General features: G+C 37.6%; 1 protein-coding gene across 1 annotated transcript in view; it reads right to left on the bottom strand.

Moving 5' to 3' along the window:
* LOC139945517 (uncharacterized) overlaps positions 1 to 23332 on the bottom strand; it is a 56336-nt gene that overhangs the window by 16565 nt on the left and 16439 nt on the right. The window contains exon 2 of the mRNA XM_071942888.1: positions 7929 to 8007. Within this exon, the coding sequence (XP_071798989.1) occupies positions 7929 to 7931 (3 nt within the window). The 5' untranslated portion in view covers positions 7932 to 8007. The remainder of the gene's footprint in view (positions 1 to 7928; positions 8008 to 23332) is intronic.

Here is a 23332-nt window from a genome sequence, read left to right as displayed (position 1 = left end):
AATAAACGACCGTGGTATCAGTCACAGCGTGTTTGAAGTTCTGGCTGGTACTTATTTGTAAAAGCAAAAGTTTTCTACACACAACCGCACCCAAACAATAAAAATAAAACTAAAATAAAACTTTCTTTTTTTCTTCATAAAAGCGGTCATTTAAAGAAAAAACATACCTCGATATACTGGGATGGCACTTCCATAGCTCCGTAGAAAAAAAGGCCCAATCCCATATATAACAAAAGAAAGTCGGTAATTGTTGAAGACATTAAACATTCACGCTAAAGCGTCCTAGATGTCATTAAAAGTTAAGAAGCAGTAAGAGAACTAATTTAACACATCTTAAGTTGAGAAGTGTTGCAGAGTGCACGTCTTATCCAATTAGGCCGTTTATTAACAAACCACCCGTGTTAAAGATACAAGATTGATTGTCAGAAAGAATCACAAAAGTCTGGCAGCAGAAGTAGCTGTTTGAAAGATCTCAACCATGATCCACAAGCCGGTCAAATGACTGTGAAAGGTGTTACTTTTTATCCATTAAGACCATGTCTAAGACTAAAATAACCAGCTGATTGCATGATCCATCAGGGTGACTTGATGGGTAGAAAGTGAGTTGTTTACGGTATGGTTTGATCAGGGCGAAAGCCCCCGGCGACGCTGAGCTTTTCCGCTCATTTTTAGCGTCTGTCTTTAAAGGAACACGTTGCCTTGGATCGGTCGAGTTGGTCTTTGAAAAGCGTTTTTTAACCGTTTGTTATATAGTCGATATGATTAGAAAGATGTTGTAAAAGTAGAATACAATGATCTACACAAATATGCCTCGAAATTGCGTGGTTTTCGTTTTACCTCATCGACAAACACGGTCGGCCATTTATGGGAGTCAAAAATTTGACTCCCATAAATGGCCGACCGTGTTAGTTCGCGACGTAAAAAGAAAACCGTGCAATTTTGAGTGATACTTGTGTGGATCATTATATTCTACTTTCAAATCATCTTTCTAACCATATGCATTTCATAACAAACGGTTTCAAACGCTTTTTATAGACCAACTCGACCGATCCAAGGCAACGTGTTCCTTGAAGCCGTTTTTGACCGGTAACTGTTACCATCAATCACTTGATCTTTGATGGTGACATTTGTGTTGCTGTTGTGGTGAATGTATCACACATTCACAGACGAATTGTTACTTAGAAAATGGTATAAACTCTGGCAGGTTTGTTGTTAGATTTTTTTCTGGAATCAATTTGCACGTTAGTTCGCATTAGCGTTTGTGTCATCTGATTCTCAACTTGCAAACAATACACTACAAGCTGATGGCAGACATGTTCCGATTCAAATAGTTTCTTTTTTTTCTTTTTTTTTCAAAGATTCCTGTGGGGATTATCCGGTTTGTAAGACTGTCAGCTCATTTGTCATATTTTGGGATAAAAAAAGGGATACTTTAGAACGCTAGGTGGCAGCAGACTTATTACGTATTTTTCTAATAGACCTTATCGCAAATACCAATGCGCAAGCGCAGACTGTTGAATGAGGTGCATTGTGGGATATATATGAATCAAATTTTGCTACCAGCTAGACCACAATGCATCTAATTCCAAGCTTTACGCGCGCGCCCCAGTATTTGCGAAAAGGTCTATGTTCACGCTGTTCTGATAATGCACACATTGCTTAGAACAATAAATTTACCTAAATCTGATGCCACCTAAAGCATCCCAAAGACCCCTTGGGTAGTTCTAAAAAACATAAGTTCGGCTACCAAAGTGAGATATTACGCTCAACCCCATGAAAGGTTAGTCTGATATCGGACATTTGACATTCACATAGGTTTGTACAATGAATGTCTATTTACCTTTTAGATCAATATTGAACAATAATTTGACATTCACACACATTGTTTTGTACAGTGAATACCTACCCCTCTACATCAATATCAGAACCCGCATGTTTTGGAAGTCTTGATTTCATTTTCTAGGGGATTTCTTTTTTCTTCTTTCTTTTACCAGTTATTAGTTTTGTAACCACTGTCTAATTATTTTGGTATGCGCTTGTAAACGTTTAATGGAATGAGCGGAATATAAATAAATGATTATTTAATAAAATATCATTGGACATTCAGATATGTTTGTACAGAGAGTACAACTTCCCTGTTATTTGAACCATAGGTTAATTTCCTTTGAGATCAGTTTCTTGGATTCACGAAAAACCCAGGCACCGTAGTATTACAACATCCACAGGACTGATTTACCTCAGAGCTGTATAAGTCATTTGGACGAAGCAGTACAATATTGCTGAAACTCTATATCATAAGTAAATACATGGTCCATTTTCCGGAGTAAATTTAATGTACAATTTGATTCATACTTTAAAGGAAAAGTAAACCTTTGGTGTTTGGAACTTTTTGACCGTTTTAATCCTATAGCTGTATGAAATATATTGACAACCTTTCGCTTCAACATTTTGGCTGCAGTTTTCACAACCAAAAATTCGCAGCAGCAAAACAAAAAATCTCTGAAAGAAATCCACAATCTGAAACTGATAGAATTGCCCCAGGCCTTCTTCCTTTCAACCCGTTCCGAATCCCCCTTCCCAAAAAGAACAGATAGAGAACATTGAGAGACCCCCCCCCACACACAATACAACATACAACCAAAAGACAAACAAGTAAATATCAACACCTTTTTTGTATCAGGTGTTCTCCAGCTTACACAACACGAAGGTAGCTTCGAAATCACTTCCATATTTGCAATTATTGGAAACGGTTGCCCACAAAACCCGCACTCGGATCTTTCCTACTTTTCAATTAATTTTCTGTGGCTTCAACATCGAGTCTTTCAAAATCATTTTGTTCAGACTTCCTTCCCGTACTCTGTTATTCCTCGGATTTATTGGTTTGATCAAGTCTGCAACTACTTGGGTTTGAAGCATGCAATAAAAAAAAAAAAAAAAAAAACGCGGGATTTATTTGCTATTTCATGTCCATGACGAAATGATGTCACCAGGACGCTCTTAAAAGACGCAGCTGGCTTTCTCGTAATGGAGATAGTGGAGGATGTTTCTTTAAGTAAAATAATAAGACGCTGTGGATATTTGTCAAGCTGATGGTGTCATGAAAGGTTATTATATGGCTTTGGGAAGACATATAAATTTCAATAATAACAGCTCAGATGGCTGTTAGGAGATCGTATTACACTTCGAATGGGTAGGAACTTTTTTAGAACTTTGTCCAAGGTTTGAACTCTGCAGACATAATAAAAATAAAAAACCTCTGAATGATTCTAGTTCTTTCCTCCAGAACTTTTAAAGGCTCCAAATCTGACATCGCTCAGTCATGCGCGATATAAGCACCTTAGGCAAATGGACTACTTCGTGCACTGAGATTGTCATATTTCAAACCGTTGGGAAATTTCATGGAAATTGAGTGCGTTTCTGCGAGTGCAAACGTTTACATTAAAAGTCTTCAAAAACACACAGGCGTGATGACGCGCCCACCCTACGGCAAGGGTGGTGGAGAGTGAGAAGGAGAACACCTTTCTAGTGTTATGACAGAACGATCTTTCCAAGTGCAAATGATTGATTGGAGTTTAAACTATAAGTGCATCTATCGCCGATTTCATATCACTACGCTATAGGATAACGAGCTGTGGTTACATGTATCTCTGTCATATAACTCAAACACAGGTGTCAAGATAGATTCACAACGTTTTTTCTCAAAATACAACGTAGGGAATTCAATCTAAAATTTCCGAAGTAAGAGGCATTACACTCGAGTGCTGAAAAAGCAAGAAGTAACATCTCTAAGTAGTTCACTGGCAAGAGTTATATGCCTACTATGATTGACCTAAATAAACATGGATGGTTTACTTTTCCTGGTTTTTCATCTCAGTAATTTCAATTCATTATATCTTCCTTTAACCGGCTAGATAATTGATTGATTTTGATGACTCACAGTCACCTACTATTATTGTTAGATACTGCCTCCTATAAGTGAACTTAATCACCACAGCTCGCTAATTTGAGAAAACCAGTAAAAAAAGGGTAACAACTTTGAGGATGTATTTCACAGCAGAGTTGGTTGTAAAAGGAATGTCTTGTCAGCTTTTTACACAATAAGAACGTTTTTGAGTTCGCCACAGAAATTGACCAGTGTTTTGAAGACAATATTATTGTTTAAAAACTTTGTACGATCTTCATAAAGTAAATGCTGCAAGCTCGAACAAATCGTCTGGTTTATCACTGTGTCCCCTTAAGTTGATTGCATTACTATTATTAATATTTTTTTATTTCTGGTAATGAGTGCCAGGAAGCCTCATCGTCATACGTGAATGAAATCACTGCAGCTCACTAACTTGAGGAAACCTGTAAACAAGGCTAGCTCGTGGACCAGAAACACCGGGGTTAACCCCTACTCTTACACGATGTGTTCTGGGTTCTTTCCCATTCCTTACCAATCATAGTGCACGGAACCTACGGCTTAATGTCCCATCCGAAGGATAACTCAACCATGGTAAAGTATCTTGCTCAAGAACATATTAAAGTACCACGATCGGGGCTCGAACTCACACTCTACTTATCAGAAACACCAAGAGTCCGTTGCTCTTCACCGCTTAGACACGACTCGCCCATGACGTAGGACCTAATTATTTTATCAAAAACTTGAACCAAACAAGATTCCCTTTAATATCGGTTTCAGATAAGTATGTTTGAAATGAACAAGTTTAGAACAAGTACAAGAAGTTTAACAGGTTAGTGTGTTAAGCGCCTTTCCCTAAAGTTTAAGGGGCTCATAATATAGCACACAGGGACAACTCTAAGACACATAGATTACATCTTGAAGATCAAAATGACAAGGAATGAGTGATCGATACCTTTTTCTTGAGGAATAGAAACAATTTGAGATTTTAACACCTCGTCAAGAGGGTGGATTCACATCCCGGCTGTTGTCTAACTTCCTATTGTAAATGATGTTACTGCAAACCTTACCAGATTGTATCTCAACCATTCAAAGTTTCAATCTTATCCTAGAACACTTTTAAGTACGTCAGTAGTTGAATGTTTCTTATTTCATGAAAGTGCTGAGAAAGTTCATGAAAAAATTAAATTGACTTTTGATATAAGTTTTCGACAAAGACAATACATCATACTGTTCGAGAAACATTACTTAACATTCTAGTAGCAAACATTTGATAGCAACTCTTTTTGGCCACGTGATATTTTGAAAAAACAAAACAAAACATGGAAACTATGATCGTCGGAGATATGACTCGGTTTTGAAGACACTGTACACGTTTGGTAATTGTCAAAGACCAGTCTTCTTACTTGGTGTATTCCATGACAAGCATAATATAACAAGCCTGTGAAAATTTGGAAGAAAAAACACCCTTGTTGGACGAAGTTGTGTGCTTTTAGATAGGGATACAAGACTTCTAGCTATAAGTCTTTTATTAATTGAGTGAGGAATTACCTCTTTCTCAAAAGCTACGTTACTTCAGAGGGAGTCATTTCCCACAATGGCTTATACCATCAACAGCTCTCCAATGATCGTTACCAAATCAGTTTTTAAGTTAATAATTGTTATGAATAATTACCAAACGTGTACCTTCCCTTTAATGGACAATACCTACTCAAAATAGATTTACACATGGTGCTACCGCACCTTATACTCCCACATTGCAAGATTTCATATCCTTAAAAGCACAAATTAACTAAAACAATTATTTACCAAGTAAAATTATAAAGAACTGTTTTTAACGTTGTTGTTATTTTGTATGTTGTACAGTCATTTACAAAGTGTTCCCTGAAATGGTTTAAACAATCAGTATTTTTAATTATTCATCCATGGTTATTCTCACCAAGGTTACTATTCCTAACACAGGCTAAGTAGAATAAACGTAATTCAACACGCCCTTCTAATTCTAGGTTCGATCGATTTAATGAACAACGAGGCAATTATTTCTCGTTTTACAAGGGTGTCAAAACCGCCAGGTATCGGGCAAAGGGGAAAATGTTATTGGAAAAATTATGGCCTCAAAATATATATCTGCCATTGATTAAGGGGTGTCTAGAAATAAAAATATATCTGCTATTGATTGGGCGTTTCTTTAAATACGGCGAATGAGTTAATGGTATATGTTTGGCAATTACTGTAAGTTATTATGTGGTTATAATTTCATTAACATTGACACTATAATGAGAACAAAACAGCTGACTGTGTCAAAACGCAGTTTCCTTTAAAAAAAAAATGTATTTTCTTTGAAAAATATGTACTTGTCAAAATGTAAATATTTTCAGGTGAAGTTTTGCATTTCAAAACAACGTTCCATTAAGAAATGGGGGTTGTTGTTCATGTTTTCGTTGTTTTTTTGTTGTGGGGAGGGAGGAGTAAAATTTATTTTAAATCCCTTCAAAATAATATGTCCAAACGGTATAATTATGCTCTCAATAGACTGAGGGTACGTGTACGGTACTACTGTCGGCGGGCTGGCCGCTAATCACCAAATATTAGCCAGTTAATATAAACTACACCAATCAGTCGCGTGGCAGGATTTAGACAGGTTACAGGCTGTGCTAAAGGGTCATTACGGTACCACGGTATTAGAGTACAACATAGTCAGCTTTTGTTAATTACTTTCTAGTTTCCAAAGGTTTGCTACAGGCTTTAGATGTTAATGCTTTAAGGCCCATAGGATACTTCTGCAGGTTGAATGATTAGCAATCTATTATAGTTATAACGCTTCAGGTTGAATGAATAGCAATCTATTATAGTAATAACTACTTGTACAAATATACTATGTCAAAAATTATGACATTGTGGGTGTATTTCCACATATAACGTAATGGGTTTGAAGTGTTTGAAGTGGCTGAAGTGTTTAATCGTTTGGTTTTAAAGTGTTTTTACGAAGGGCTTCCGACAGATCAAATTTATTCGTGAGGCCACATCTGGTTTGGCAGCTCTGGCTACGGCTACGACTGTTGCTATGGGCGTTGCTAAGGACAATGACACGTTGATTCAGCTGCAAGCCGTAGCTGCAGCCGCTAATTTGGCACGGTCTAAAATTGAGTATGTATTATTTGGGTACCTTTGGTTGTTATCACTAAATAATTATTTTATTCACACATACAAATGTAGCTATACACAAAGAATCTAACCCGTGAAATTTTATTTCGAAAGATGATTGCGTTTTTGAGACATCTGGCAAACACCCTGAACAAATATTTCCACGCAGAAATAATAATCCCTAAAGGTAAACACAGTTTTTACTACAACTACCTTGAGAAATGGTTACCAATGGTATACCTTTCCTTTTACAATTTTGAAATCAGAAATACTTGCCGCTCCCCAGGAGAAACGACATCTTTGAAAGATATTGAAAACAAAATAGCTTATTGATCATGGCTTCCAGTTTCGAAACGGATAGAACTTTTTCAAGAACTATCTATCCATGTCCGTGCTTTATTGCCTCAATTGAATCTAGTGCATAACTGATCGTAAACTACATCCCGCTGTTTTCGTTTCAAGCGAAACATCACAGGAATTTCTTCTTTATATCAACAAATTTTGCAGCCAAATTTCTGGCCCCGTTTAGTACAAAAGTGACAAAGTTTTGGTCAGACATGAAGGACTATGAACCCGCCCTTTCGCTTGATCTTTAAAAATTGAACGTTGTAAGGTTTTGTGTTTTTGGTAGAAATAATTTATGTTATACGTGCTTAATAACATTCGACGATTCAACCTTAGTATAAAGAAAGCACAACAGCACTATAAACACAGAAGTATAATTTAATTGCTCATATACGGCCATACACGAAGTAGAAATAATGAACAATGCTCTATCTCACATCGGTGTCCCTTAAAAGATTCAAAGAAAATAATTCTATGAAAGAATGAACTTTCTAGAGGATGAAATCAAAAGAAAGAGAAATCAAATTTAATGACTTACCATCTTATCCTTTCTTGCTTCCGTTCTTCTTCTGAAGAGTTGTGTACGTGAAATTATCTTGACTTTTTCCCGTCGTTATCTGAGAATACGAAGAGTAAAGTAAAAAAAAATACCTTTACTCGTCTGCGTTTAGATGTTGAAGACTTTTATTCCAGCGAGACTAAAGACTAGCAGGTGATCCCATTGATTTTAATACCGGTATCATAACAAGTAAAACCAAGTCACTGTCGTGTCAGCAGCGTATCTTAAGATTGTCACGTGATCCACGTACTTGCCCCCACATAAAAGGACATTGGTCAGTGTGTTACACGAAGTATCATCACTCATAGATTCACAGTAAAACCTTTAGAAGTAAAGTGATTGGATAAAAGCTGCCCACGTGCTCGTGAAGGAGGCGTGGTTATGCAAATGACCAGCCTCTGTTTTTTGCCCAGCCGCTTGTTATGTAGGCGGTTTTTTACTCATTTTAAAGCATGGCTTACACAAATTTTGTTTAAATGTTGATGGTCGTTGTATGTTATTTCGCGGCCTACGCGTGATAACATTTTAATACGCTAATACAGTGTACGTCTTCTAGCGAATAAGCTTAGTCGTATAGTTTCAATGAAAGAACACTCAATGGAAGAAAGAATTAAATGAATGTGAAACTGCTTCGTAGAAATTGTAAATGCCAACAATGTTTGCTTAAATTAATACGACCATTACTGCATTAAATTAGTCACATACGGCCTCCTGGGTTTTATCGGAAGCATCTGTGCTAATATCACTTGCCTAGCTTAGAAAAAGCATTGTAATTTAAAGGCAAGCTATATCTTTAGATTTTTGAACCTTTCGATTGTCGTAAACCTACAGAACGTAAATACTCAAAACTACATTTGAAAAGGTGGTTGAGTTTTTGAGCTTATCGACAGATATTCTGAGCGAAAATATCCGTCCAGTATTAAGAATCATTTCTTAAAAATATACACACTTCGAGAAGCGTTACTTTAGTAACGCTTTTCAGATACAAAGTTTGGGGCATAAAAACATTATATCTAGTAGCCAACCACATTACTTCGATTTGAAATGTTTCTCAAAATGCTATATACTTTATCGAAGCTGCTGATTGGCTTCTAACAAAAGCTGATTCCATTGCCATTTATTTTAAGAGTGACTACAGAACCTGTACCTTACTCTTTGAATCAAACACAGATGTTTAGAAGCAAAATAAAGCCACTGAAATCCCAACCACAAAGCGAGTTTTTCTGAGTAATGAACTGTCACGTGAGACAATCGCTACAGTTTCCTGACATTAACGTCATATTTCCGAAGAGTTCCGAACGCTATTGGAGACTCTGTTTGTTGGCGATGGTTGTTGACGATCATACACCAGGTGTTGTGACAACCTAATGATGTTGGTTGCCAAGCTAGACTGCCAGATCACAGGTGTGAGATTCGTCCTTTATGCGATACGTTGATGATGCGTCAAAGTTGGAAAGACCATGACAGGGAGAATGTTCTTGATTCTTTTCAAAATTTGAATCATCGCGGATATTAGAAATGATTTCGTAAGGTGATGTCATTCATTAATAAAATGTCAAACTAAATTGATAACCCGATCTCCTTTTTTTGTAATTTTTATTTATATTATTTTATTAGTGACTCGTTGCTCAAAGCTAAGTGGCAATGCAAGATAAGAACACATTAATTAAAAATTGCAGATAAAATATTTAAAAATAGCAACACCTGCACAAAGATGTACAGATCAGCTAGATAAAAGAACAAAAATGGAAATATGAATTTTGTAAAACAGCAAAAATTGGCATCAAATTATAAAATGCACAGAGTACAAAAGGAACTCTCTTATGCATTCAATGTCACATGTGAAAAGAAGGAAAACCAATTGCAATATTAATCGCCCCCCCCTCTCGCACAAAGTTTCATCTGTAGCAAATACAAGCTTAAAGTCGAAGACTTTTGGTTCAAGAGTTAAGAAGATCTTTGGATTTGAGCTGATACCATATTGGTCAGTCCACACTGCAAAAACTGGGATGTTTAAAACCATTGGACACTTTCGGTAAGCAGTATTGTCCAAGGCCCACGTTTCGTGTATCACAACTTTTGTATAAAAATAAAAGTAACAAACCTGCATGTATGTGAAAATTTATAGCTCAGTCGGTCATCGGAGTTGGGAGAAAATAACGGGGAAACCCACCCTTGTATCCGCACGTTTCGCCGTGTCATGACATGTGTTTAAAGTAAATCCGTAATTCTCGATATCGAGAATTGGTATTGTTTTAAAGTTTTCTCAAAAAGTAAAGCATTTCATGGAATAATATTTCAAGAGAAGTCTTTCACCATCACCTTCTGTAAACCCTGTATAGTATTTGTAATTCTGTGAACTTTATTTTTGTTTTCTGTACCGAATATGTGTCAAATGGCTGTAAATGGACACCATGGGTGTTATTATCTCATATAAATACCGAAAGGAAAAACATGTCATATTTTTCTCGTTCAAGACTCCGGTATAAACTATTTGTTTATATTTTCTGATCTGGGGATTGACATTAATAAAAACGACAATACATAAACATTAGTGATGTTATGAAACCATTTTCTTTATACGTAACACGTCAGGGATCAAGACTCTAGCGGGAACTGGCTTTAGAGATTTTGAAGTAAAAAGGATTTGAAGATTTTAGATCAGCTGAGGACAGGTGCCTTCTGTGTTTGGTGTCAGAAGCTGAGTATCTTAGGTTTAAAGTGCATTAATCTATTGAATTGGGGGAAATCAAAACCACATAAAACGCATAGACCCTTTCCTGTAATTGGCGGCTCGTCCGCTGTTGGTTTGGTAAATAAAATAAAATAAAAATAAATAAATAAATAATAAATACATCTGTGACTCGGGTTGAAATTCTGTTCAATACCTTTGTTGTAGCTTTAAAAACTAGTAAAACAAGGTGGATTTTAAGAAGTCTTTTTATTTAGTTCGTATATCGTGGTCTCGCTATTACTAGTGCATTTACCCTGGAAGGTATTTAGCAAAGGTTTTCGATTAGGACTTAACGAAACTGTGTAAAATATTAAAAGGTTACCAAAAAATAACAATAATATACGGCGTTTCCTCTTTAGAGAATGAGTGAGTTATTGGTATTTACACGGGGTCACTGGCTGGACTAGTTTCTCTTTATCACAGTATAAGCAAGTATGCTGCGGTTTGTCAAAGGCTCCTTTGGAAACCACGGCTTCGGCTTTGGATTTGGCTCAAGCTAGCTTGGCCCCGCGGTGTTTTAACAATATTGCGCGTGCTTTGCATGTGCGCTAGGGGCTTCAGACGAAAGAACGGAGCCTGAAGCCGAAGCCGTGGATTCGAAAAGGGCTACCTTACCCATCGGTGAATTACAAATAGATTCTTGTCCGGTACTTTGTTGGGTGTTTGGGGTCGATCACCATTGAACGAGGTTGACCCAATGTGAACGTGTCAACATCACGTGCAGTAAAATCATACATGTTATTAAATTTGTCACCGACATTCAAAGTGTGACACCAGAACAAATAAACAAGCATGTCCTACTGAAACAAGGCGGGAAAAACAGTACAGAGTACAGTGTGACACGTCTGGGTGTCGATCAGATATTGCTCCTTGCGCTTAATAACATGAAACGTGCAAGTGACAAGGATAAGCGTTTATACCAACAAGACGATAGCAAAACGCAGCAGGAATTTGCAGTCGCTTTGTAAACTCGATTGGTAATATATCCATCACTTGGATGATTGGAACTTTACGCCTACACGTCAGTCAGTAAACAAGAGACAATAAAAAGTGTGAACATAGTACTAGGGACGATCCCAGAGATAGCTTCTGTCCAAAGAAGATAATATGAAAGTCCCCAGGAACATTGCACCAAAGACGTGCTGAAAACATCGCTTGGATAATCTTGGTGGCGAAATGAAATCTCTAGATGGGCTGTCAAACAAAGGTATATTTTGTCACTCTTTGTGAAATGTGTTCGTTATGGGGTTGGGTTACCCTGACGATTAAAGAACTGTGGCTGACGTCACGGCTCAATTGTTTTAAGAGTAATCTTGTCTGAAGACTCATTTGGTAAATGGATGTCTGCGTCTCTATGGGATGCTTAAACCGTTGTTAAGCATGTCTTCAAGGCGGGGAAATAGCTTCTGTCTGGGGTCTAATAGATTTAATAAGATACCCGAGCGGAACTGAAATCCCAAAGGGATGGCTTAATATAGTAAAGTACGTCCGAACTTCCACATCTGGGATTTATTTGAAACATCGTTTGTAAAGTATTATATGCAAGAACAGCTGAGTGACATAAGGTAAACGACGGTTTTAAACACTTTGAAAGATTGAAAAACTGTTTACAAAGTCTTCACACCAGTTCCCTGAACATGGAAGCAAAACAAGACAGAAACAAAAAAGTGAGACAAAAAGACAGAAAAAGACAAAGGAAAGAGCGAAGCGAAAGAAATATGATTTTTGCAAGTATGTGTGCGCTGGTCTTCCAGCTTTGCGGGTGTTGGGGATGGGAGAAGGGGGGAGGGGTGGCGGGGTGTTTTAATCGTCTCCACACACGGCCATATCGAAAGACTTTACCTTTTCATTATATACATTTTAACCTCGATAAATATGTGTGTTTGTAGCACAGACTACGTATCCAGTCATGATTTCTCATTAGTTTCCACATGACCAACGCAGCTGAATCAACCGCAATCAAGTGTAGGTGGTTGGGTGGTGTGAAATTACCTCCAAACTATTGCTCCAAGGATGTTGAGATGTATTTGCCATGGTAACCCTGGGACATCGTAGTATGGTGATGGGGGAAGAAGCAAGTTGTTTTCTTATATATGGAAATCGATGTTCTTGACTGTTATGATATAATTTATGTTCATTTTCAAGAATTAATATTAGTTTCAGATCTTGTTGGATTCCCTAGCGCTCTGCATGTATATTTCACTGTCTGTACACGAAGGTGGCAGACTAGTTACGTCACTATCGCAAGTCTCTGTACGAGAAAAACCGAACTGATAGTCATCCGATTCAGTTAAGCGTAATTAAATGACATAACAACGCATTCATACATTATGATCATTTAGCGGTCGTAACTTATATTAATACAACTGGGTCCTTTAACCCCCTACGAACGAATAAAGCCTGTAAACATAAACAAATACCGCTTAGCACGGGAAATATTGCTAATCAGAAACTGGTTACCAGCAAAAAGTCCATAAAGTTAACATACAGTTACATCTAGTTTGACCCATTTTTTGTTTATTTTAACAAATTTGTAAAGTCACACTGACCCATAAATGGGCCACAGGTCCAAGGAAATGCGTCAGGCCCTATGAGACTCTGCCCCAGAATCATGGTAAATTGGGACTCGTGGTATTCTGTCATTGGTGCCGATGTAACTCATCAATGATACCAAACCCATACCATCCCGAGCTTACACTAACATTCAACAAACATCAACCTTTGACCAAAATAACTTTAACCTGATTCATGCTGGAATGTATTCGAAGCGTTCAATCATCAGCGCACAACCTCCATCCCACTAATTCGAACGACATAATACCGAAATGCCCCTGTCAGTGATACCTCCACTAAGAGATTGGACCCAATTCACCGTGAGCTAGACAAGCACTGAATGGTTGGTGGACTGCTAGGCGCCAGGGGCTCGTCAATTCATTGTCACTCTAACACCTTCTGATCTAATATCATTCTCTGTGTATCGACAACGCCTTCCTGATGGTCACTTACATTTCACTTCAAAGATACCCTTTTGATATCTCTTATACAATAACTATCTCCATCTCAAAGTAGTTGGTTAAATTTACACGATGACATGTCTAGATGTTTCTTCGCCTATCGAACTAAAACTAGGCAGCGTTGCTAAAAAACCCCAAAGGATACACCTTTGTATGCCTCTCATACGAAACTATCTCCATCTCAAAGTAGTTTGTTAAATTTATACGATGACATGTTGTGATACGTGGGTTAAAGTGAATGTGACGTAAGAGGGTTTGGCTTTTTCGCAAACTGACGGACGATTCTATGGTTGTTCGCCAAACGAAATAAACTATGTCGAGCGTAACTGAAACACAAGGGATACCACAATTTTAATGTTTCATACAAAAACTATTATCTGAACCAGTTTGTAAATTTTTAAAACATTTTGTGATACGTGGGTTAATGGGATGTGACGTAAGGGGTTTTGTAATTTGCAAATTGTACGGGCGATTTCATTACTATACTAGATGTTTTTATCGAACTAAAACTATGGCGAGCGTTGCTGAAAAACAAAGGATACCCTTTTTGATGTCTTTAATACAAAATTATCTATATCTGAACGTTGTTTGTTAATACTTACACGATGACATGTTGCGATACGTGGGTTCTATGTAATAGATTTGCATCGGGGATAAAGAATATTAATTTTGGTTTTTACCCATACACCGATGTGTGTTGGCACTGTATACTCAGTACTTTCCCGAGTCCTGTGAAAAAAATATCACAGGCATGTTACTCGGGGTTCTATGGTTCTTCGCCGATCAAGCTAAAACTGTGTCGAGCGTTGCTGAAAACAACTGTCTTCTTGATTTATCTATTTGATTTGATGACAATGTAATAATATATTAACATGGGGGTCTGAACACCCAATCCACTCGGTTAAACCGCAATTTGTTTGCTTACTACTCGACTTGTTTGCCGACATTGCGACAATTTCTTATCCAAATAAATTTACTCTTTAAATGTTAACTCAGAGTTGACCCAATCCAATTGCCATAGTTCTTCAGCTATCTGCAAGTCATCAGAGCCAACTCGGGTTTTAAACATTAACTTCAATGAACATGTAATGGATTAGGTTGAAGTAACTGAATACAATACATGTATGTGTGTGAAACATAATTACTTTAGGCTCATAGTTAAAGCCATTATACACTTTCGGTAAACAGTATTGTCCAAGTCCCACACTTCGTGTATCACAACTTATATATAAAACAACAAACCTGTGAAAATTTAGGCTCAATCGGTCATCGGAGTCGGGAGAAAAAAACGGGAAAACCCACCCTTGTACCCGCACGTTTTGCCGTGTCATGACATGTGTTTAAAATAAATCCGTAATTCTCGCTAACGAGAATTTATATTGTTTTACCGTTTTCTCAAAAAGTAAAGCATTTCATGGACTAATATTTCAAGAGAAGTCTTTCACCATTACCTTTTGTAAACCCTGTAAATTATTTGTAAATCTGTGAACTTTTTTTTTTTTCTGTACCGAAAGGGTCCAATGGCTTTAAAGGGATGATTTAAAGGGATAATATACGTTTGGTAATCAGTCAGATGTTTGATTTCGAGACCTAAAATTCTAAATCTGAGGTCTCGAAATCAAATTCGTGGAAAATTACTTCTTTCTCGAAAACTACGTCACTTCAGAGGGAGCTGTTTCTCACAATACTGTCAATCTCTCCCCATTACTCGTAATCAAGAAAGTTTTTATTTATCATAATTAGTTTGAGAAATGACCAAGTGTTACCAAATTAATAGTTTCCACTGCCTTTAAAGAATGACTCCGAAGACGAGAGATGCAGAAAGTTTTATCCTTCCTCAATCAGCGGGTCAAGAGAGCGTGACTCGAGAGGCACTTCAACCAAGTTATCCCTAGCGATTGTAACACCTGATTAAGCCCAATGGTTTCTATCTGCCCGTTCAGCTACTTACAGATCAGGCTATCGGGCACTTACGCTCCAGGGCGAATACCCTACTGGTTACACAATTCAATTGAAGATGCCGTCAAGTAGTTATCTTGCAAGACTGAAGTTCTGACGGTTCTTATATTAGATTATTCAATACACAGAGACAACTAGAAATGCTTATATATAGGGAAACCCAAAAGTGACATGGATGGTGTATAAGGAAAGAAATCAGAACTCAATGCTATAGTCTAGACCAGTTATTACTTACAGTGTGTTAGCGCTTAAGTATCCCTGTGCTCGGTTTCACGTCAAAGTGCTCTGCGTTGATATGTACAATCCTAAAAGCCAACTAAATTAGTGAAAAGTATTATGTAGCTGGCGACCCAACTTCTTTTGAACCCAAATGCAATGTTTTATGAAGCGTTATTACCATCGTAAGATCCGATGAATGCCCGATAACCACTTTCCGCGCATTCTATACCCACTTAATAAAAAAGTACATCGTGAGATATATCAAAAGAATATTCAAGTCTCTGTAAGCATTTTACCAACAAAGACACTCGTTTGTAATCAGATAATAAACACAATGGGTAATTTTGAGTTGAATAGAATCGCAAAAAACGTTTTGCCAGAGCTCAAGGGGAAACGTAGCTTTGAATGGCTTTACATCCACCAACAATTATATTTGTCAATAAGCTTTAAATTTAAACCACAAAAATGTATGGCGAGCTTTATTATGCATATAAATTGACAGGAAAAGCCCCCTAGTTGCCGCGGGCACTCCAAATCCATAACGAAAAAAAGAAGAAAAAAATTGTTGTGACTTCAAACACTGCCGAATTATAGCACAAGTAATTTTACTGGATGCCAATATAAAGCGGTTGGAGTACCTAGACGGTTGCACAACCCATAGTCTTATAGCCCCTTATTTCATCATGCTGGAATTGTTTTTGATTATTAAATTAAAGTTCGCGGTGTAAGAGTCGGCTGGCCACACCAGTGAATTTATTATGCTATGATTGAAAGCGAATAAGGATTTTTACTATTAATTGCAAACTATTGAAGGCATGTAGAGGGGTTTGGGGTTTGGGGTGGTTATGAAAGAGTGCTTTTTGACTTAGTGATCCCACGATCCAACCCATTGGCAACAATCTTGATTGCCATTTTGCGAGTTTAGGAACCTGTAAGGGTCGACAGGCTCGTGAAACCACTTTGCTTTAATTAAAAAGTCAGTTCCTTGATTAAAACATTTAAAAACTCCTTCTGTGTTTAAGTCCAATGTTTGTTTGTAGTAATTTGCTACCACAGGCTGAATGAAATATTGATACAGAACTTAACAAGAAGGCAGGCGCTGAGACTAGAGTACCATTTCTTGGGGGAGGGGTTGGGGACAAGGGGGTGCACCACTAATTTGTCGGGGGGGGGGCACTTCTGGCCATTTAAAAGTGTTGTTTCATGTTTGCGTTTATCTTAAACAATCCCCTTTTCAACCCTCATGTTATGCTGTTTGCATTTTTTTTTAACCCTGTTAAATATCACGATACATTTTTGTTGGCAGAAATAAGGGTTATTTTAACACCATATTATGTGGTGTAAATATTGATTCATTTTATGACAACACTCATGGCGTTGCAGTGTATAGTATAATATGACGCTAATGTAAAAAAAAAAAAAAAAAAAAAAAAACACTGCCTGCGTAAATGGAACAATTAGTTTTCGAAATTTGAGAATGATCACATTAAAGCTTATACAATATAACATTTTACTTAAGTAATCTAAAAGGGCAGGTAACAAATTGAAGGGGAGGGGAGGGGGCAAATAATTAAATTTGGGGCACATTCTCCAACCCTTAGGCTAGTGCGATATGACAGACTAACACTAACATTGCATGAGCAGCTTATTAACAATAAAGAAGCAATGAGAATTCACAGAAACTGGGCATAATCCTATAAAAAACAACGTCACATCGTCGCAGCGTCTTGCGAAGTGACGTCTTTGGGAAAAAATTAACACATCAGTTTTGCAAATCAGGTTTTAAACATGTCGTGGACTGATTACGGTTGACTTTTTCAGCGAGTTTAGGTTAGACACGCAATGCGTGGTTTAATTGATAATTAATCCAATTAGTATGACCAACGTGTAGATTTGCCATTTTGTGATCCCTTGAATTGACGTAATCTTGACGATACGCCACTTTACCTGTATATGCAAGATGTGATACTAATTGCGTGGTGGCCTACGTCTTCTGTGTTTTTATGAAGTTAACATACAATATTGGTTTATAGTAGCGGGAAACAACGCGGGAAATTAGCGGGAAATAATGCATATTTCAGCTTGAAAACACATCCTTTGGTTGTAACATCCTTTGGTCGAAACGAAACAAAATTACTTCATTCAAGAGGAAAATATTTCACTGTTTCCTCATTCTATTTAAATGACCATAACTCTTTGGTTCAATCCTGCATTGTTTTGAAGGCATTATCGGCATCTTGTTTGAAGTCGCAATATTCGACTCTTAAGAACTTGCCATATTCACAATCCACGACCACCACTCATCCAGACAAAACAAGAAAACACAGTGTTTAAAACCTGGACATGCAAATCGCATGCCATCAAACATTAACACAGTCAGTTTGCCCGCAGGCTCTTCCTATTGCGTGACGAGAAGAGTAGATACAGGTCTTTTCAGGATAACAGTTTCCTGTTCGAGGCGGGAACCATCTTTATCTCTTCGCTTTTTTAATCCCTAAAAGTCCCCTTCACACGGCATCCTCCCATCGCAGAAAATATTCCTTTTTGAAATGCTGGTTTCTAGTTGAACATTTGGGTCCTTGAGAGAAAGGGCGGGTTAGACTAATGGAGGAAGGGAAACTTAGGGGATACATGTTTTGTAGGATGTGACTTTCCTAAGATACCTCTAGGTCTATAACCACAGAGGAGTATTTTGAGCATTCCTTTATACTTTACAACCTTCTTGAGATGTCGTCAATCCTTTGGAGTTTACTAAATGGGTTCGATTCTGAACTCTCTCATGAACTTTTTATGTCACAGCAAATGTCATAAAGTGTTTGAAAAGATTGGTGTATGTAAAAGCATGTAATGAAGCGTTGGTTACAAATACGTGATGCTGTCAAACTGAAATGAAACAACAATGTTTCAATGAACCCATTACGATGCAATGAATCTAGGGGGCGAGTGTACGTTTTAAATCTATACATCAAAGGGAATGTTTACGTTTGGTAATATCTGCGATACATGAACAAACACATGACCATCTTTATAATTAAAATGTTCACATTTTAGTTTTATCGTTTATATCTACAAATGATTATGTAGGATTAAAACAATCGAACGGTTCATAAACACAAAGGTGTATTGCCTCTAAAGAGTGAAATGTTCACAACATCTCTTTGGCACATGTTACGTTTGCTTAAAGGCAGTGGACACTATTGGTAATTACTCAAAATAATTATTAGCATAAAACCTTACTTGGTAACGAGTAATGGGGAGAGGTTGATGGTATAAAGCATTGTGAGAAACGGCTCCCTCTGCAGTGACATAGATTTCGAAGAATAAGTAATTTTCCACGAATTTGATTTTGAGAGATTAGATTTAGAATTTGAGGTCTCGAAATCAACCATCGTAAAGCACACACCTTCGAATGACAAGGGTATTTTTTTCTTTTATTATTATCTCGCAACTTCGACGACCAATTGAGCTCAAATTCTCACAGGTGGGTTATTTATGCGTATGTTGAGATACACCAAGTGTGAAGACAATTACCAATAGTGTCCAGTGTCTTTAACCATAAGTCATGAGCCACACTCGTGGGTCGGTGACTGAACTATGCTTCGCGACATGTAGCGTGGTGTGTCGAGCGGTTTAAAGTGCACAAGACTCAAGTTCAGCATAGTGTGGGTTCGAGTCAAGGTCGTGAAACTTGTGCTCTCGAGCAAGGTACTTTCACATTGTCTATGTCCTCTGGGTGTGACATTAAGCCTTTGGATTTGTAGCGCACGTAAACGAACCCACAACACTTATCGCGGAAAGGTAGGGGTTAACCCTAGTGTTTCTGGCTGACGTATCAAACACCATAGCTTACTGGTTTCCTAAGACTTGCGAGCTGCAGTGGTTAAGTTCACCAATGAGGCATCCCTTGTGTTATTGCTATAAATATGTCAAAGTAACAACACTAAGAGCCTTTTTGGGTCAGTTTTATTGTCACTACCTTATGAACTCTTTTAGATAACCACATGAACTCATACGTATATAAATCGATCGAAAGTTGTTGCCCTTGCTTGTTCCTTCAACCGGTGAACCATTTCAAGCTATGCTATTGACACGATGAGCAAATGAGATCACTTTATATTTTTGTTGTCCCAACTCGATCGCCAAAGTTTGACGAGTGGAGATTATGCACGACACATCAGCCACATACCGTGCCCAGGGGACACGAAGCGAAGATACCGCTTATCAGCAATCGTACCTACAGGGTGACTCTCACTAAAGAATTACCAAGTTCAGTCGGAGATAAAGAGAAGAGAGGGGGAGATCGGAGACCCGGCTTTTGTTCTCTCAAAGAACTTGCACTTCTTAGAGATGCATATCTTCTCCTTGCCTCCTCCTCCTCCTCCAGACCGATCATGTTTGCATGAAGATGGCCATATAACTTTCTTTTTGTTTTTGAGAACGATGTTAAATATGGATGACGTCAATTCACTCCCATTGATATGTAAAAATCATATCGAATGACTTTGTTTTATAGGACAAGCTGAAAAAGCTATATTTATGCCATTCATGCTGTTTCCTTCTGCCATTTTGGATTTTGCTGTGTCGTTGACAGCTACGGCTACGAGTAAAGCTGCTACAACCAGGTTGTATATGGCTTGATAAGAGCGTCAGTTTTGTATACTACGTACTTAAAGGGAAAGTCATTTGGTAATCACTTTTAAAATGAATAGCAAAACAAACTTACTTTAATCACTCTTAAAATGAATAGCAAAACAAACTTACTTTACAAACTTACTTTAGTAAAAGTACAGCAGCTTTGGATTGTGTAATATAAAGCATCTTGATGATCGTTTCACTTGGATGTAACTAGGTTATGGAAAAAGAAATCTAAGTTTGTTATCTCCCAAATTTGGATCTGGGAAGGGTAACTGATAATAAGACCACTCAGAGCATGAGGTGCTCAGAGTGTGTATATTCCTAATATTTTTCTGCGTGGACACAATCGATCGAAAACCCGACGCATATCAAATTACCGGTCACTATTGACACTGGAACTACTCGGGCCATTACTTACTTATTTAAAAAATATCAAAATCACATTTTATAAACCATGACGAGAAATACGAGTTTAATATGACATCTTAAAGTTTTATAAGGTGTCCATGGAGCTTGGCATTATGTCTCGATGTTGGCTCTTATATCGATGTCAATTCTGACCACAACAGCTTACACAATTATCTAAACTCTTTCATAAATCCCAAAGGTGGTTGGTTTACGTCGGAGGCAATTTGCTTGGCTTATAGCCCCCACTAGACACAGCTATTTTATTGCAGATTTATTCATTACACAAGACACGATTTAAAGATTTAAAGGTACTGGACACGTTTGGTCATTGTCAAATTCCAGTATTCTCACTTGGTGTATCCCAACTTCAGCATTACAAACTTGTGAAAATTTCAGCTCAATTGGTCATCAAACAGATCAATGAAAGAAAAAACACCCTTGTTGCCTAAACGTGTGTGCTTTCAGAAGCATATTTAAAAATACTTCAGCTGAAGCATTTTATTACTTGAGTGACTGCAAAGGGAACAATTTTTCACAATGTTTTACACTATCAACAGCTCTACGATGCTAGTTGCCAAGTACGTTTTTATGCTTAGCAATTATTTTGAGTAATTACCAGTCCATGTCTTTAAGTGTCGGACGTTATAAAGAGCCGGACAAGACCCATCGCCGGAGAGCCAGTGTTCTCCATCACTTCAAATAACACGAAAATAAATTCGATAAATTGATTCTCGCGAGGAGTTGGATGTTTTCAAATTGTTTATCAACACGATTTATGGGGATTTGTTTTTAAGGTAGGCCTGATATGTAAAGTATATGGAATGTCATCACGCTATTGAGAAATAAATACGGGAATTAGTATAAAACAACTGCAAGTATTTTTTAGTGAAGACGATATAATTTTTAGCTTATTTAGCTTAGCTTGCAAAAGCAAAAGCTACAGATTGTGTAATTACGGCTAAATTGGGTGAACAAAAAATAAGTAAAAAAAAATCCGGTAAATCATTCTATTTCGGTGTCTACTAAATAAATGATTTCGTCACGTTGATGTAATGATTACAGTATCTTATGTAGCGCGTTGTAAGAATATAAGAAAACAAAATAAAATGAACAATTATAGAACGGCTCCGAGCGCGAATGGCTACCGTTTGGCAAATACATCTGACATTGTAGACTAAGTCATGTTACCCTATAATAACCCACGTACGAAAATGTATACCAATATGGCTCCCGGACAGTATCATATAGAAACCTATTATTTCAAATCTTTTGCAGTCAGAGACTATCAAATAAATAATATCAACAAGGCTGACAAGACAGTTAGGCATTCCCCTTTGTTTTTTCTTAAATAACAACCTCGTTTGTTGTTCCATTTTCTAGAAAAGAAACACTTTCATAACGCAACGAGAACAAGCCCCATCGGGGCATACCGAGACAGAGCTCAGATATACCCCGGGTACCCTAGAGCAACCTGATACCAGTGAAAGCCTCTACTTTAATTCCTCTCTTCCTTCGCGTCCCATTTGTCTACATTTCCGGCAATAATTGGAAGCGACAATGCCCCATAATCGTTCTAGACTCAATCCCTTGTGAAACAGTATTATTCAACCATGTTTTCTCATCACAACCTATCGAGATGTTATTGCCATTTCTAAATAGAAGGAAACATACTGCATGAGATTGTGTTCCCTTTTTTGGTTTGTTTTTGGTTGGTGCTAATTATTTGAAAAACTGCGTAATGAATTTTACGTTCTTGCGACGATTTTCTTTCTGCAAGGTCCCAATCAAGCAAACAACCTTTTTGATTTACCGAGATAGAAGCTTCGATTGCCAAACGCAATTAGCTATCAACCGAATCAAAGATTTTTGAGGAGAGAAAATCACTTCTAGCGCGACAACATTTGATTGAAAGAAACAAATGCCCTAGAAGTGGATAAGTTCTGGGAACCTTCTTAAGACGATAAAAGACGTTATTTTAAGGAGCACATGATGGAAGCTTCTTATTTGCTAGACGACACACGGTAAATAATGCATTAGTATTGTCTCTGCTGCCGGGAAAAGCGCGAGTCAGTTACCATGGCAACGCATCCTGCCTGGGTCTGCGAAATGATGACAGCGTCTTACTACAAGTGAAAGGTTGTTCAACATGACTAATGAAGGGGATAAGGTGAACAGGCATTATCATTCTAGATACGTCCAACTGATAAATGGCTGCTTCGTAACACCTGGGGGCCAAAGTAACATCAAGGTTTTTTATTTTATTGAGCATGCGACTGTTTAGTGTTTAGTTTATCCAGGGTTTCTTTTGATTGGCTGATACAAACTCGCATTAGCCTACTGTACGATATAACAACTGCCCGTAAGACAGTAACTCAATCGAATGACCAGAGCTCACAGAGATGGTTAAGCAGAAT

This window comes from Asterias amurensis, chromosome 12, assembly GCF_032118995.1.
Source record: "Asterias amurensis chromosome 12, ASM3211899v1".
Classification (NCBI taxonomy): domain Eukaryota; kingdom Metazoa; phylum Echinodermata; class Asteroidea; order Forcipulatida; family Asteriidae; genus Asterias; species Asterias amurensis.
Note: the sequence above shows the minus strand (reverse complement) of the source record. Positions and strands in the feature narration are given on the sequence as shown.